Source organism: Macrobrachium rosenbergii, chromosome 3 (genome assembly GCF_040412425.1).
Source record: "Macrobrachium rosenbergii isolate ZJJX-2024 chromosome 3, ASM4041242v1, whole genome shotgun sequence".
In the NCBI taxonomy this organism is placed as follows: domain Eukaryota; kingdom Metazoa; phylum Arthropoda; class Malacostraca; order Decapoda; family Palaemonidae; genus Macrobrachium; species Macrobrachium rosenbergii.
The window spans coordinates 79,920,946-79,934,001 of NC_089743.1; the positions used below are offsets into that span (position 1 = coordinate 79,920,946).

General features: G+C 32.6%; 1 protein-coding gene across 1 annotated transcript in view; it reads right to left on the reverse strand.

Annotated features, from left to right (window-relative positions):
• Nucleotides 1-8,921: 8,921 nt before the first annotated feature.
• The window catches only part of LOC136826066 (mitochondrial fission regulator 2-like), a 42,367-nt gene continuing 38,232 nt past the window's right edge, over nt 8,922-13,056 (reverse strand). The window contains exon 6 of the mRNA XM_067082976.1: nt 8,922-11,642. Coding sequence (XP_066939077.1) covers nt 11,532-11,642 — 111 coding nt within the window. The 3' untranslated portion in view covers nt 8,922-11,531. The remainder of the gene's footprint in view (nt 11,643-13,056) is intronic.

Sequence of the window (13,056 nt, forward strand, 5' to 3'; positions counted from 1 at the left end):
TATGGTTTACAAAACTGCTGGTTAATGCAATAAATAATCAAAAACAGACCGACATTAAATTAACCATTATCATGCAGCTCTATAAATACTGGTGACAAACCCCTCTGAAACAGGTACACAATCTCTTATCCCAAATCAAACACTAAAAAAATCAAAAAGCATGGTTTCAAAATCGAAAAGCATGGTTTCTTGCACAATGTCTTTAGAAAGAAAATCTCGTTCAGTTTTATTTCCACTATTATAAAAAACATTCCATGCCAGTTTCAATGAAGAACAATTCAACATGTCTGCTTCTGGGGTTCTGCTTTCAAATTTAACTTTGGTCAATTTCTCTCAGCTTTTATTAGGAGAGAAAAGGGTATGACTGTTTAATCAGTTTCTGATGGGCTCTATGCAATATTAGATATGCCATGCTTTATTTCATGAATTGGAAGGAAAATTATTTAACTACATCAGATTCACAGTCGCAATACCTGAGGGTAAACAGTGCATTGTGAATGACTATTTGCGGTTTTTTGTAGCAAGCTTTCACTTTTTCAGCTGCCTTGTTTTCACCCTTTTACCTTTCCTCCATCCCCTTTGGCCTCCTATTCCACCTTGCTGACCAAATTCTTTTACACTATCATCTCTCATACAACTGTTTAGATTTCAGTAGTTCCACTGACATCATAAAAAATACCATTAACCATATGCATTTTGACCTAATTTTGGGATCATTTTAAAAGAGTGCAGGGGATAGTTTAGCTCCATTCTCATGCATGTAGGGTCTATCAAAGAGAATTATTATTATAGTAGTCCAAAACAAAATAAAAAAAATCTGCAAAATTATTCTTAGTTTTCTAAATGCAACAGCTTATATTAAACCAGTCCAAAATAAAAAAAATCATAAAAAAATCTTAGCCTATTTTTTACATTATTTAAATTCAATAGCCAACATGATTAGCAGTAATATAAATATATCTGGAAATTAAATTATTGTAATTTCAGTGGAAAATTTATAAATCTCCATGACGTCTTATCAATAAATTTAATTTAGAAAAAGTAAAGAAGTTCCTGTTCACAGCTAAATACATCAGTCTGACTATAAAATTCTGTTTTACATTTCCAGAGGAAACAAAATATAATACAATTATACAACTTCAAAATGACATCAAAACCAGTATTCTATCATTAAAAAGTGTACAGCAAGCAATTAAAAATTTTTTGCAAAGCTCATCAGCAGTAAGCCAGGACAGTGGTGTTTTACCAAAGATGAGGTTTGGACCCCTAATGAAAAATATCAAAGGATTAAGAACAAAATCCTCTGGATGATCATGTTAAACTGGTTTATACTAATATTAACCAGGAAATCAGTGTTCTTCTGTGCATGCGTAAGTTGCTGGGGTTTGCTTAAATTTGTTTTAAAAGACCACTTTTTAAAATCATACTCTACAAGTTTATAAGTATCAATTATATCTTGTGATGAAGACTTAAAAAACAAAAAAAAAAAATATATATCTACATACATAATAAAACAAAGGGATATAAAGAGGAAATCTAATTAAAAAAACAAAATATGACATGCGTATTGCTCTTCCTGTCCTGAAAATGAGAGCCAGCTACAAACTGGCAGCACTACTTATGAAAATTTTGTGATTATATTAATAATGTACTTTGAAAATTTGTGTGGTGAAGGTATGAATCCTTCTTGTAACAGCAAAGGTGACATGGAGGTGATAAAATTGTAAGGTAAGATCTGCTTGGAGTACATTGCAAATTGTCCCAGTCCTCATTTAGGGGATAAAGTAAGAATACCTTCTTGTGCATAAATCTTGGTGTATTGTTAAAAACAGGGTAAAATCCTTAAGCTTTACAAGAACTGTTATCCTCATCATGAGAGAGACTGAAAAGAGATCAAAATTTCTGCGTGGACAGATTATTCATGTAGGTTCCTATGATTCTCTGACTACTCTCCCATTCTAGTTTGTTACAGTTATGCTGCGCATCTGCTGCTCAATGGGGATGTGTGTGTGTGTGCGTGTTAATCTTGAGTGTGGGTCACAATCTCTATTCATTCCCCTGAAATTGAAGATAGTGGTCTTCCTAAATCTTAAGGATTTTAAGTGTATAATTAACAATATATAAAAAATTTAAAAAAATTAAAAGTCTCGCTTTTTCCTCATCTTTTAAAGAATATTCAGTCTTCATTCCTTATACAGGGTTAAATAATTACTGGAAATGCAGCAAGGAGGAAGTTGAAAGCCTTTTTAGGTTTATTATTAAACAACAAAAGTAACATTTTAGAAAATACCATAAAAAGATGTATAACTCAAAAAAAGTTTCAAACTAGGTATAAAAGCTGCAATAGTGCCTAACCAGCATTTGGGAAATTTGTAAACACATGAATGACACAAAGATACCTTATAAAACTTAGAAGCGACATGAACATGACTGCAGTCACTTCTGGTAGTTGAATCACTTATTTAAAAAAATAAAACTGACTGACTTACTTTTTATAATTACATTTTTGCTATCAATTTTGTATCAATACTATTCCAATTCTATATCTTAACAGAATGTGGTTATCTTTAAAAACAAAATTCCTGTTTTATCATAATTACTGATATCTAGAAAAGAAATATCAAGAAAATCAGAGACAACAAATTTCTACTCTTCGCATTATTTCTACATCCATTATAAAGACATTCATGTAAAAGTTCACAAGCTAGATGGTTTATCATTTCTAGGACTGAATTATAGATGAGGATGCATTCTAAGTAACTGCAATGCACTAAAATTATAAATATGACCCCAAAAGCCAAAAAGGCATTAATAAAATAATACAAATCATTAAAAAAAATTGAAAATCTGTCGTACAGTTGCAATAAACTCTTGGAAGTCCTACAGGGGACATACTTTCACCCCTCAGCTGCATTTTTTCTCTTGAATTTTCATTAATTAAAACTGGTTTTATCAAACATGACTCTCTAACTTCTTCAATTATGTCTCACTACAATTTTTTATTCCTGACTTGAGAATGAACAACAACCATTTCTAAGAGAAAATTTCACCTTGTTCCATAGCATATGTAATTGCCAAATATTTAGTTGCCAAATATTTCAAGACAGAAAACCAGCAAACAGTCTTACAACCTAACTATATATATGTTATATCTATCTCTATAGATCATTCCTCTTTAACAATAATGTTGCTACAGGTTTAAAGATCAGAAACTGACAACCATTTCAATAACTTGCCTAGAAACATCAAACAACTGAAAACATCCCAGAAAGGTGTAGCTGACACAGATCCCAAGAACAGACCTGCCTCAAATTAAAATGACATTTCAAAATCTTCAAAGATATATAAAATTTATGCAATTTTCTTTGACTCAACAGTCCATTCCACCAGTTTTCATGCAATACTATTATATATCAAAATTCTTTGTCAACAAAGAAAATTGAGCAACTATTTCACACATAAAAGCCTTTGACAAACATTCTTCAGTGACAGGAAAAAACTGGTGTCACTGAACTTAAAATTACTTTTGATATACTTTCATGTTTTAATGTCTCATCAAAAAGAAATAATAATATATAATAGTAAATCAACATTTCATATGTGTATTACAGTATATCTAGTATCACAATTCCCTGATGCATCATCTTTGCCTGAATTACCCCAATGAAAACTACTGTAAAAAAATGGCATAAAAATAAATACCCCTTAGTTAATACCGTAAATCATTTCTCTTCATAAAAGCTGAATACATGAGCATTTTAATGCTTTACCTAGCCCAAACTTAATGAAAACAAGACAAGTTTATTAAAGTTTGAAGTTTACCATTAGAATGATTTTACATACTACACATTTCTACAAATCAAGACCCACTTCTTAAATTGATATCTATGCTGATACTAGAGCAAAACCAACTGCTTATGAGAGTAACAAATGTATAAAATTGCCTACAAGTTCTGCAATGAATTTAAAGGAATAATGTTGTGCTATAGTATCTAGACAAGTACTCTCCAATCAATTACTATTTCATTTTCTACAACCACAGACATGTCTTCACTGTCATCCTTGGTAACAATACAGAGTATTAATTTGAGTAAAGATCAGTAGTTATGTAGGTACTCCTATGCAAACACAGATAGAACTATTGAAAAGCATTCAATTAAAATGTTTTCACCCTTTAAAAACTACTCATTTAAATTACTATGAAAACTCAAAGTACAGTAGGCAGTCCCCGAGTTACGGCGGTCTTGGGTTACAGCATTCCTACTTTATGGCGCTTGGCTCATAGTACAAATAACCTGATGTTACGGTGCCGTACCTGGTTTTACGGTGCTTATTCCACTGTAAGCACCATTTAATCCCATTATTATCACAATGCTCCAGTTTACAGAGTTCTTCGAGGTTACAGCACGCCGCCAGGAACAGAATCCCCACCGTAAACCAGGGACTGCCTGTACTGTACTGTCCTACAGTAATTCATCACTGAATATAGAAATCTTAACAATAGTAGCCTCTAATAAGGTTTGAACCACCAAATCATGGCAGGTGAAAGCTATAACCCTAAGGAGTAAATCAAGCAAACTATTTTCTGGTTATATCTCAAAAGACTAGTGTGGGTAGTCTGCAGGTAGAAACTTACAAATATTCAAACTTTTCACCCAAAGAAATGAACAAGTATTGCCTGATATGGTACTAATGCAAAAAAAGAATACCCTACCATAATCTGAAATCAGGTCTCTATTATAAAAGTACTGAACTCCTTTCAACAGAACCAATGTCCTCCTTCCTAAAGGGCATTCAAAACTTGCAAGATTTCACATCCAGATGCAAAAGTTATTCTCCAAGTGGTGAGATTCCTAATTATAAGACCCAAATTTTCTGGTTTAAATCAAAATTCAAGGCTCTAGTTAATGACAAAGTTAGATTTAAGGTGCTGTCACACTGGTATACAGTAAACGCCCCGTATTCATGGGGGATGCATACCACACGCCCCTCCACGAATAGCTAAAATCCGCGAATACTTAAAACCCCTCTAAAAACCCTTAGAACTGCCTATTTTGATAGTTCAAACACAAAAAAAAATCCCTAAAAATGCTTAAACCTGAGTATTTTAATAGTTTTATCACAAAAACTGCATTGAGTCATGAAAATGATATGAAAATACAGTAATTAGTGAATATTTGTCAGTGAAAAATACTGTGAATGGGCAAATTTTCCACAAATAACGTGTATATACGTTCTACAGAGAAATCTGCGAATAGGCGAGTCTGTGGATCGTCAGACCGCAAATATGGGGGGTTTACTGTATTGTCTGGCATCTTGCCGTCTTGTGCAAAGAACCCAGCACTGATGGAAAAACTGAATGTGCACATGTTCGTCATCTTGCAAGCAGAAAATGGCACCTCTGAGCAGGAAGAAGAGAAAAGCTTTCCTACACTGTACTTTCCTAACTATACTGTACATGGATACAGACTTCAGTGAAAATTCAGGCTAAGACAAGCCACTAAAACTGCCAGGTTATTAGAAATAGCAACCTAAAGCTCATAAGTTTATACAGTGCAGTATATATATCTGATTAGCCTAGGCAGATTAATCAAAAATGTTCTTAGCTCACTTAAGCAAGATTCAAAAATTAGCTGGTCCAACAGAGCAATCAGATGGGCATTAGCATGTACTTAGGAAATGAAAACACAAAGATTATTATGGATCTTGAATAGCTCCCAAAGGCAAACAAATGATAAAACTTGTGGCAGTGGCTTGAACAACCTTCATTTAATAATGTAATTATGATGAAAAGTATAATTTGAAACAATATAAAAACACTAACATAAAAAGCTAAATAGCTGTAGATTTTCCTACTTATTTTTACATCCACATACATGAAAAACATTCAGAAACATAAAATTGCATGGGGTTTCTATTAACTTACCTATTTTATGGTTTGTAACTGCTATCTTCATTCTAAAGCGATACTTTTCACATCCTACAAGCCAATAAATTCTTGCCACACCAACAAGACTAAAAATATCAAACCAAGCATTTGCGTAGCCCATTATTTTACAGCATACATAAATCCTGTGTAAAATGTATTTCAATCAGCTCATATTTTGAACAACTGTGGTACATTTAAACAAGCATATACTGTACTGTATTGTTAAATTCTACAGATTTACAAAATTTACAAAATTCAAACTTTAAAAACTGTTCCAAAATGAAATCTCTAAGAGGCCATCCCAACAAAATACACAGGATGCCTTTGGAGGAAGGGAGTGAGGAATTTATATGCCATACTTGTTGAAATCAATCTTTTAAAAGAGGTCAGACAGAATTTAAAGTTTAAGGGAATGAAACAATTGTGCAACATCACACCTACTATAAAATTTAGAGGGCAATAACAAGTCAGTTTGCCAGACCAACATACGTACATAATGCAACTCTGGACACTTTTAAAATGAAACAGAAAGCAATACAAAAAACCTACTGCATATTCACATCATTCCATGTATATATCAGTTATTTTCTTTCATGTAATTCTTATATGTACAAGCAAGTATCCAGTCATGTTGTTAGAAAATTCTATACATGAAAGAAAAACACCACAAGACGACTTCCATACCAAACTAATTGCATTACAGATCATGTAAGACTAAGGTCTGATGGACTAGGCTCAATTAAAATAAAATTGCAAAAAGTAGCAAGAGTCGTCTTAAGAATTTCAGTGTTAAAAATATACTTACCTTTTAATGTAACTATCTTCAAATACCATTTACATTTTGCCATAAGACTATAGTAGATTCTCACAACAGAGACTCAGTAGACCTACTGGGTTTTGAGACATCTGCTAACATGATACATCTGTTATTACAGTTAGTAGTCTAGGGTACAATACTACTGGCACCAGACTTTACTAATAATCTTTTGATAGAGAGGAAAAGACAAACTGTTCCAGAAAGACCAATGAGTTAATACAATACTGTACTACAATTTTCATTCATATTGTATATTCTTATTTCTATAATTTGAGTATCTGTGCAATAAAAGATATCCTTTTCTGGACTCAATCACCAATTCTCTGACATCCTGTTACAAGTAACTGTCATGGCAGTCATGACCAGATACATACAATAAATAGCAATCACAAAGGATGCTTGAAACAGAGAGCTATCATAAGGACATATAAGAAATATATATTATTGACAGCTGGCTTTACCTTCACTACTCAAACATTTTTCTAAGCATCAACCGCCCCACTGCTTGCCTTCAACTATGCTAAACAACCTTCAATCCTGGTTCTCTCATTACAGCCAGTTTAGGTAAGTACTGTATCTTATAACCAAGTTTTCCCAAAGTCAGACACAAACAAAATCTATCAACAATGGGTCCCCTACTATTGCTGTATATTTGACTGTAACTATGTATCTGGCCTCATTAAATGCAAACCTAAACTTAATAATGCATACAGAAAACAGACATCCTGAAGCATGGAAACTCTCTGTAATATAGCCTGTACATTAACAAAGTGACCCCTGCTGTACACACATTCCATATTCTAACTGGCTCTATGTGGACTGTGATTAATTCCCCATGGTGAGGATTAAACTTACATAAGAAAACCAACAAATTCTAATACCAGAGAAACTCTGGCATATCTTAAGTACTTAATTACAGAGGGGGGGGCAAGTAAAATCTTTGGAGATTAAAATATTAACTGCTTTAGATGCAAAAGCCACTGCTGCTCATTTTGCAGTTGACTTTTAGATTTAAGAAATGGGGAAAATACAGGAAGAAACTTCATCTGACAAAGTTCAGATACAGAAGGATTTGAACAGAAGTGACAGTATAAATAAAGGAGAGATATCTAGAGATGTCACAAATGATGAAAAATCTAGTCACCTGAGATTTGACTATTTCTGGCCTATCCATATTTTTGGACACTAGGACTATAGTTCCCTTGATTATCATATATATAGTTATTGGAACGCAGTAGCCAATGGCATGCATAATACTATAACATTCATGTAGGAATGAAAAGTTTCTACTACAAAAGACATGTATAGTGCTGCACCTTGAATGTAAACAGTCACAACCCGACAACCTGTACGCATATAAAAAACAGAAGATACAAAAACAAAACAACCAGGGACTTAGTGCTGGGGGATGAAAATGGTGTTTCCATCACATTCTTTAAAATGATCAGCAATTAGTTGTTGACATTTTAGTGCCACAGACATATATTTTGTGTTTCATGGGAAAGTCTAGGAGTTTTACACAGATGATATTAATGCCACAATTATGTTGCAATACCACTCTGCTTGGATGTCTGCATACCTATTCCACTTTAGTCAGAATATTAATTATTTTAGCATATCAGAATCGGTTATTTGGTTGAGGTTCAAAAATCTCACATTAACTATTACCAGAGACTTTTTACTGCATTCCTTTTACTGTAAAACTTTGGAGCAATGTTCCAGGCACTGTCAAAGACACTAATATTTGTAACATGGGGATACTTGTAACATTAGGATGACAATAATTATAAGGTAGACGTCTGAAAATACCATGGTCCCATGCTATGTCTATTTAACTTGATGTAATTTATTTTGACCAAAATTTATTCTTACCTCTAATTTTCATTTGTATTTTACTATGGTTCCCTAGCTATGCTTTTCTCTTTCATAAATGTGAGCATTTTATTCTCGAGGAAGCTTGTTTAGCAAATCTGCAGCCTTTTGGTCTCTGTCCATATGTGAGTACATAATAACATTAAAAAATAATGCAAAAAATATTCAATAATGATGACACTCTGCTGCACAATACTGTGCTCACTTAAAGGAAACCTACTAGGTCCACCTTCATGATAATTATTATTAAAATAATAAAGTATAAGTCACATCTCTAGACTCTGACAGTGTAGGCATAAAGGATTTTTCTTTCTTCAATGAGGGGTGAAAACTGGAGCAAGATAGTTTAAAAATTTGGAATGTTTGAGGGAAATGAGCGAAGAGAATGGCTGAAAAGTTAGAGGCACACAGGAATACAACAGGGGATGAAGGGACAGTACAAAATGCCTTTATAATGCACTTCCATAATGATATCACTAAATCTCAATAAAAAGCAATGTCAAAAAAAAAGGTATCTTCTACAGAAAAAATAAAGAGGGTACCTCCTAACTCAATGCTCCTCTACCCAGCAATTCCTAGAAGTTACTTTCATTAAAGATATGCCTTATTCAGTAATTACAGATAAGGCATCTAGTAGAAATATGGTCACTGAAATATTTCAAACTACTCTTAAGTCTCAAAAATATTATTTTTTGATGTCAGCTTGCTGTAATTGAACTTTGGTAAACACCCAAACATACACTTATCACAGACATGATTTTACCAAGAAAGCATACAGGAGTGTCATATACAACAATACACAATACAACCTAAAGAATTTAAGATGTATGTTATTACCAAAAAAAAACCTGATTTCATGGTCCAAAATACAGCGTTGGCATGAGAATTAAATTTTTTGTAACATTGCCTTTGCCTCTGTTCTCTGAAGTCATTTATGCAAAAGAGTACCACCAGTATCAACAGTGAAAATACTTTCCAGATTACCTAGTTGGACACTGTCCATAAACTTAACACTAAGAAAATAGGCAACTCTTCAAAAGAAACTCAATACTCATAAATTGCTTGTCCATAGTAATGACACTGATGATACACAGTAATAGCACTCCTTTGTATAATTAAAAAAAACATGAAAGCACACAATGACTATCATACAAATTTGATTAACAAAGTAGATATCATACCAAATTGTCAACTTCATAACAAGAAAGCTGATTAGGTGAGTGTTAGGCCTAGAAAAAGTTAATTTTTACTCAATTCCCTAAAAAATTGCATTTCTTTATTTAAGTGCATTTACTACATAATGATTCTATGCAAATAACAATAAAAAAATTAATGTTAAGCTTCAAAAGAAATTAATCCGAGACTAAATTACCTGAGCTACCAACTCACTGACAACACTTTTAACCAGAGATTATCAGCCAAGCTCTGAGTTGGTGCTTTCTTTGCTGCCAGTATATCAAGAGCAATTTACTCACTTCTCTATAACAATTTCCAAAGGATGTTTGAAGAAAATTACTACAAGAATCAGTCATATGAAAAATAAACTACAAGTAAACTACATGATAAAATTTGATGAAAAAATAGCTATAACAACAAAATAAGCTCATTCAAAACTTTTGAACAATAAAAAATAATTGTAGCGAATAAAATGAAAGCCTCAAATGAGTAACAATATACACTGAAGAATGGAATCAGAGGAGAGCTATTCAGTTTGAAAAAAGATCAAGCCTATCGTCAACAGTTCTAGGCTGTTTTTGGTGGAAAATGCAGTTGGGAGCAATTCACTCAAAAATGGAGATAAGAATAATCTTCAAGGCATTGTAACTTTTTGCTCAAATGAACCTGATGGTTACAAATGGAATTACATGTTCTGAGTACAGTATAGTAGAACTGTCCCTTAATTCTCATAAATTTAACAAATATGAAATTCAAAAATTAACAAAAATTGTCAAATTTAACCCTTTCACCAAACTAAAGACAGTAGAAAGATATTACAAAGTTTACTATCACAATACAAAATATCTTTCACATCTCCAGTACAAATTGTGAAAGCATATGCTAATTCATACTATAAACCCTTCTTTACAAGCAACACAGACTGATCAACTATACCAAACAAAGATACTCATCCACCTATTCTAAAGTTTTCCAATTAAAAATGTATCTTGACAGCAAACAAACTAATTCACACTTCAAGTGAATATTTTTCATGACAATTATTTAAATAAAGATACCTCCCTACTGATAACTCCAAAGTACTATGACTACTGTGTCATAATAACACAACAGCAACAAAAAGTTTAAGTACATGTCCAATACCCAAGATCTTTTCCTCCATACCATACTAAGTTCATAATACTGAATTACAGGCAAAAGCTACTTTATATTCAAAGCAGTCCATACTAATAATGACCTGTAGCTGATCTCATTAGGGCAAGCTAAGGAGATCTGAACGAGTGATGTGACATTGGCAAAGTAAACCTGAATGGTGTGAAAAAGTTTTCCTAATGAAAACTATTAAATGACATTATGTTTTAACAAAAACTTAAAACAATGAATTTACATTGTAAACATAAAGTTATCCTATTGAAAGTGGACACTAAAACAGATGCATTAATGTACCTCTAGCAAATGCAAGAATATCTAAGACATTTGATCCTAACACTAAAACAAAATTTGTAGCATCTGAAAGAAGTGAGTTTATTCTTTCATTCACATTGGTGCTTTCCAGTAAAACAGTACAAAATTAAAAGAGAGTATGGTCCCCTTAAATTGGTAAATAATTGGCAATATATGCAAGTGTACAAAATATACAACCTTTACTTACCTAAAGATGTATCAAAACAAAGTGCTATCACATCATTTAGCCTTAATGTATTATAGCTTATTTAGGAAAATCACTATGGCACAAGTTCACCTTGATAAGTCTGAGGCTATGCTGCTAGGGCTTGTCCTGTCCTTCACCTCTGGCTCTGATTTCTCTATGGGTCGAGGACTACGTTTTTTAAGCAAGTGCTGACCAAACTACAAAGAAAAATGTTTAAAACTTTAAGCTTCACTCATACCAATCGGAATATAAATAAATTTTTAAGCTTATTACAATTACAGAATCTGCATTACCTTATAAAAAATGAAGGAAGAGAAATTTATGTTATTAGGAATAAGGAGAACTGAGGAATTAACTCCAAACAGCACTGAAAATTTTCATGGAAAATTAATAGTGTGCTCTTTCTTCATTTTCCTTCAATGCCTACACTTTGAACATCTTACACAGTGATAAAATATATTTGTAACAATTGCAAAATATTAAATATTTCCAGTCTTACAAAATATGTATTGTTTATATATCATATATGTACAACATTCATGTATCTTTCTATTATTTCTTACAAACATTAAAACTATATTCTAATACCATTGTATGATACTGGACTTTGAATGCCTCTTGTATGACATCAAATGTACATATCTAGCAACTAACAACTTCAGAATATCATCTAAAACTTTCAGCATCCCTTGGAAATAAGCCAAAAAGTAATGGAAATAAGCCAAAAAGGTACATTACTTTTCTAACAAAGAAAAATTTTGTAAGGTATACACTATATATGTAAATATAGAAACTTAAAGAGTTATGGGAAATACTGCAGAGTAAGCTACACAAGAAAATAGTGAAAACAAATATATTACTATACATAAATTAAAAACAGTACCTTAGAATTTACTCAAAAAGCATTAATGCACCAGTAATGTATTACAAATGAAGCTAGTAATTACCAACTTTAAAATTAGAAGTATCATCCATATTATGCCATGAAAACTTCCATAGCTTTAAAGTTTAGGTACTGGGCCAAAAGATATTGATATTACCTTAGCAAAACAAAGCTGCTGATGCTCAGCAATACAAACAGCATGCAGTAACCCAGGAAGCAAAGGGGCTAAAACTTATGGAAGAGTGCTCAACAGTGATGTGAAGGACATTTGAATATTAAATTACTGATTTTACATGCATAGCATTGAAAACAGTGCTATGCATGTAAAAGTACAGGGTACATCTATGAAGCTTGGTCTGGTGAAAAAACTACAGTCCAACCTCTTAAATACAAGAACTTTGGGACCAGGCCACTGCCAGACCACAGAAAATCCTGGAACATAGAATACACCCCTAAAAAATGAAGCCCCTACGTAAACATAGTCTTGCAAGCTAATTCCAAATACAAATAACCTGGTTGCCGACTTAGCCTACTACTTGGCTGAGTTCTGACACCACTTTTTTTTATAATTTTATAACTTCATACTGTATACTTTTTATCTAAAATAGTGTACTTTTTTTAACACATTTAGCCTACATTCCAGAGTCAGCCTAACCGTAAGTCAACTACTTAACTTTTCTCAGAATCTGCAGAATATTATCGATGACTTTCATCTCTTAAATTTACCA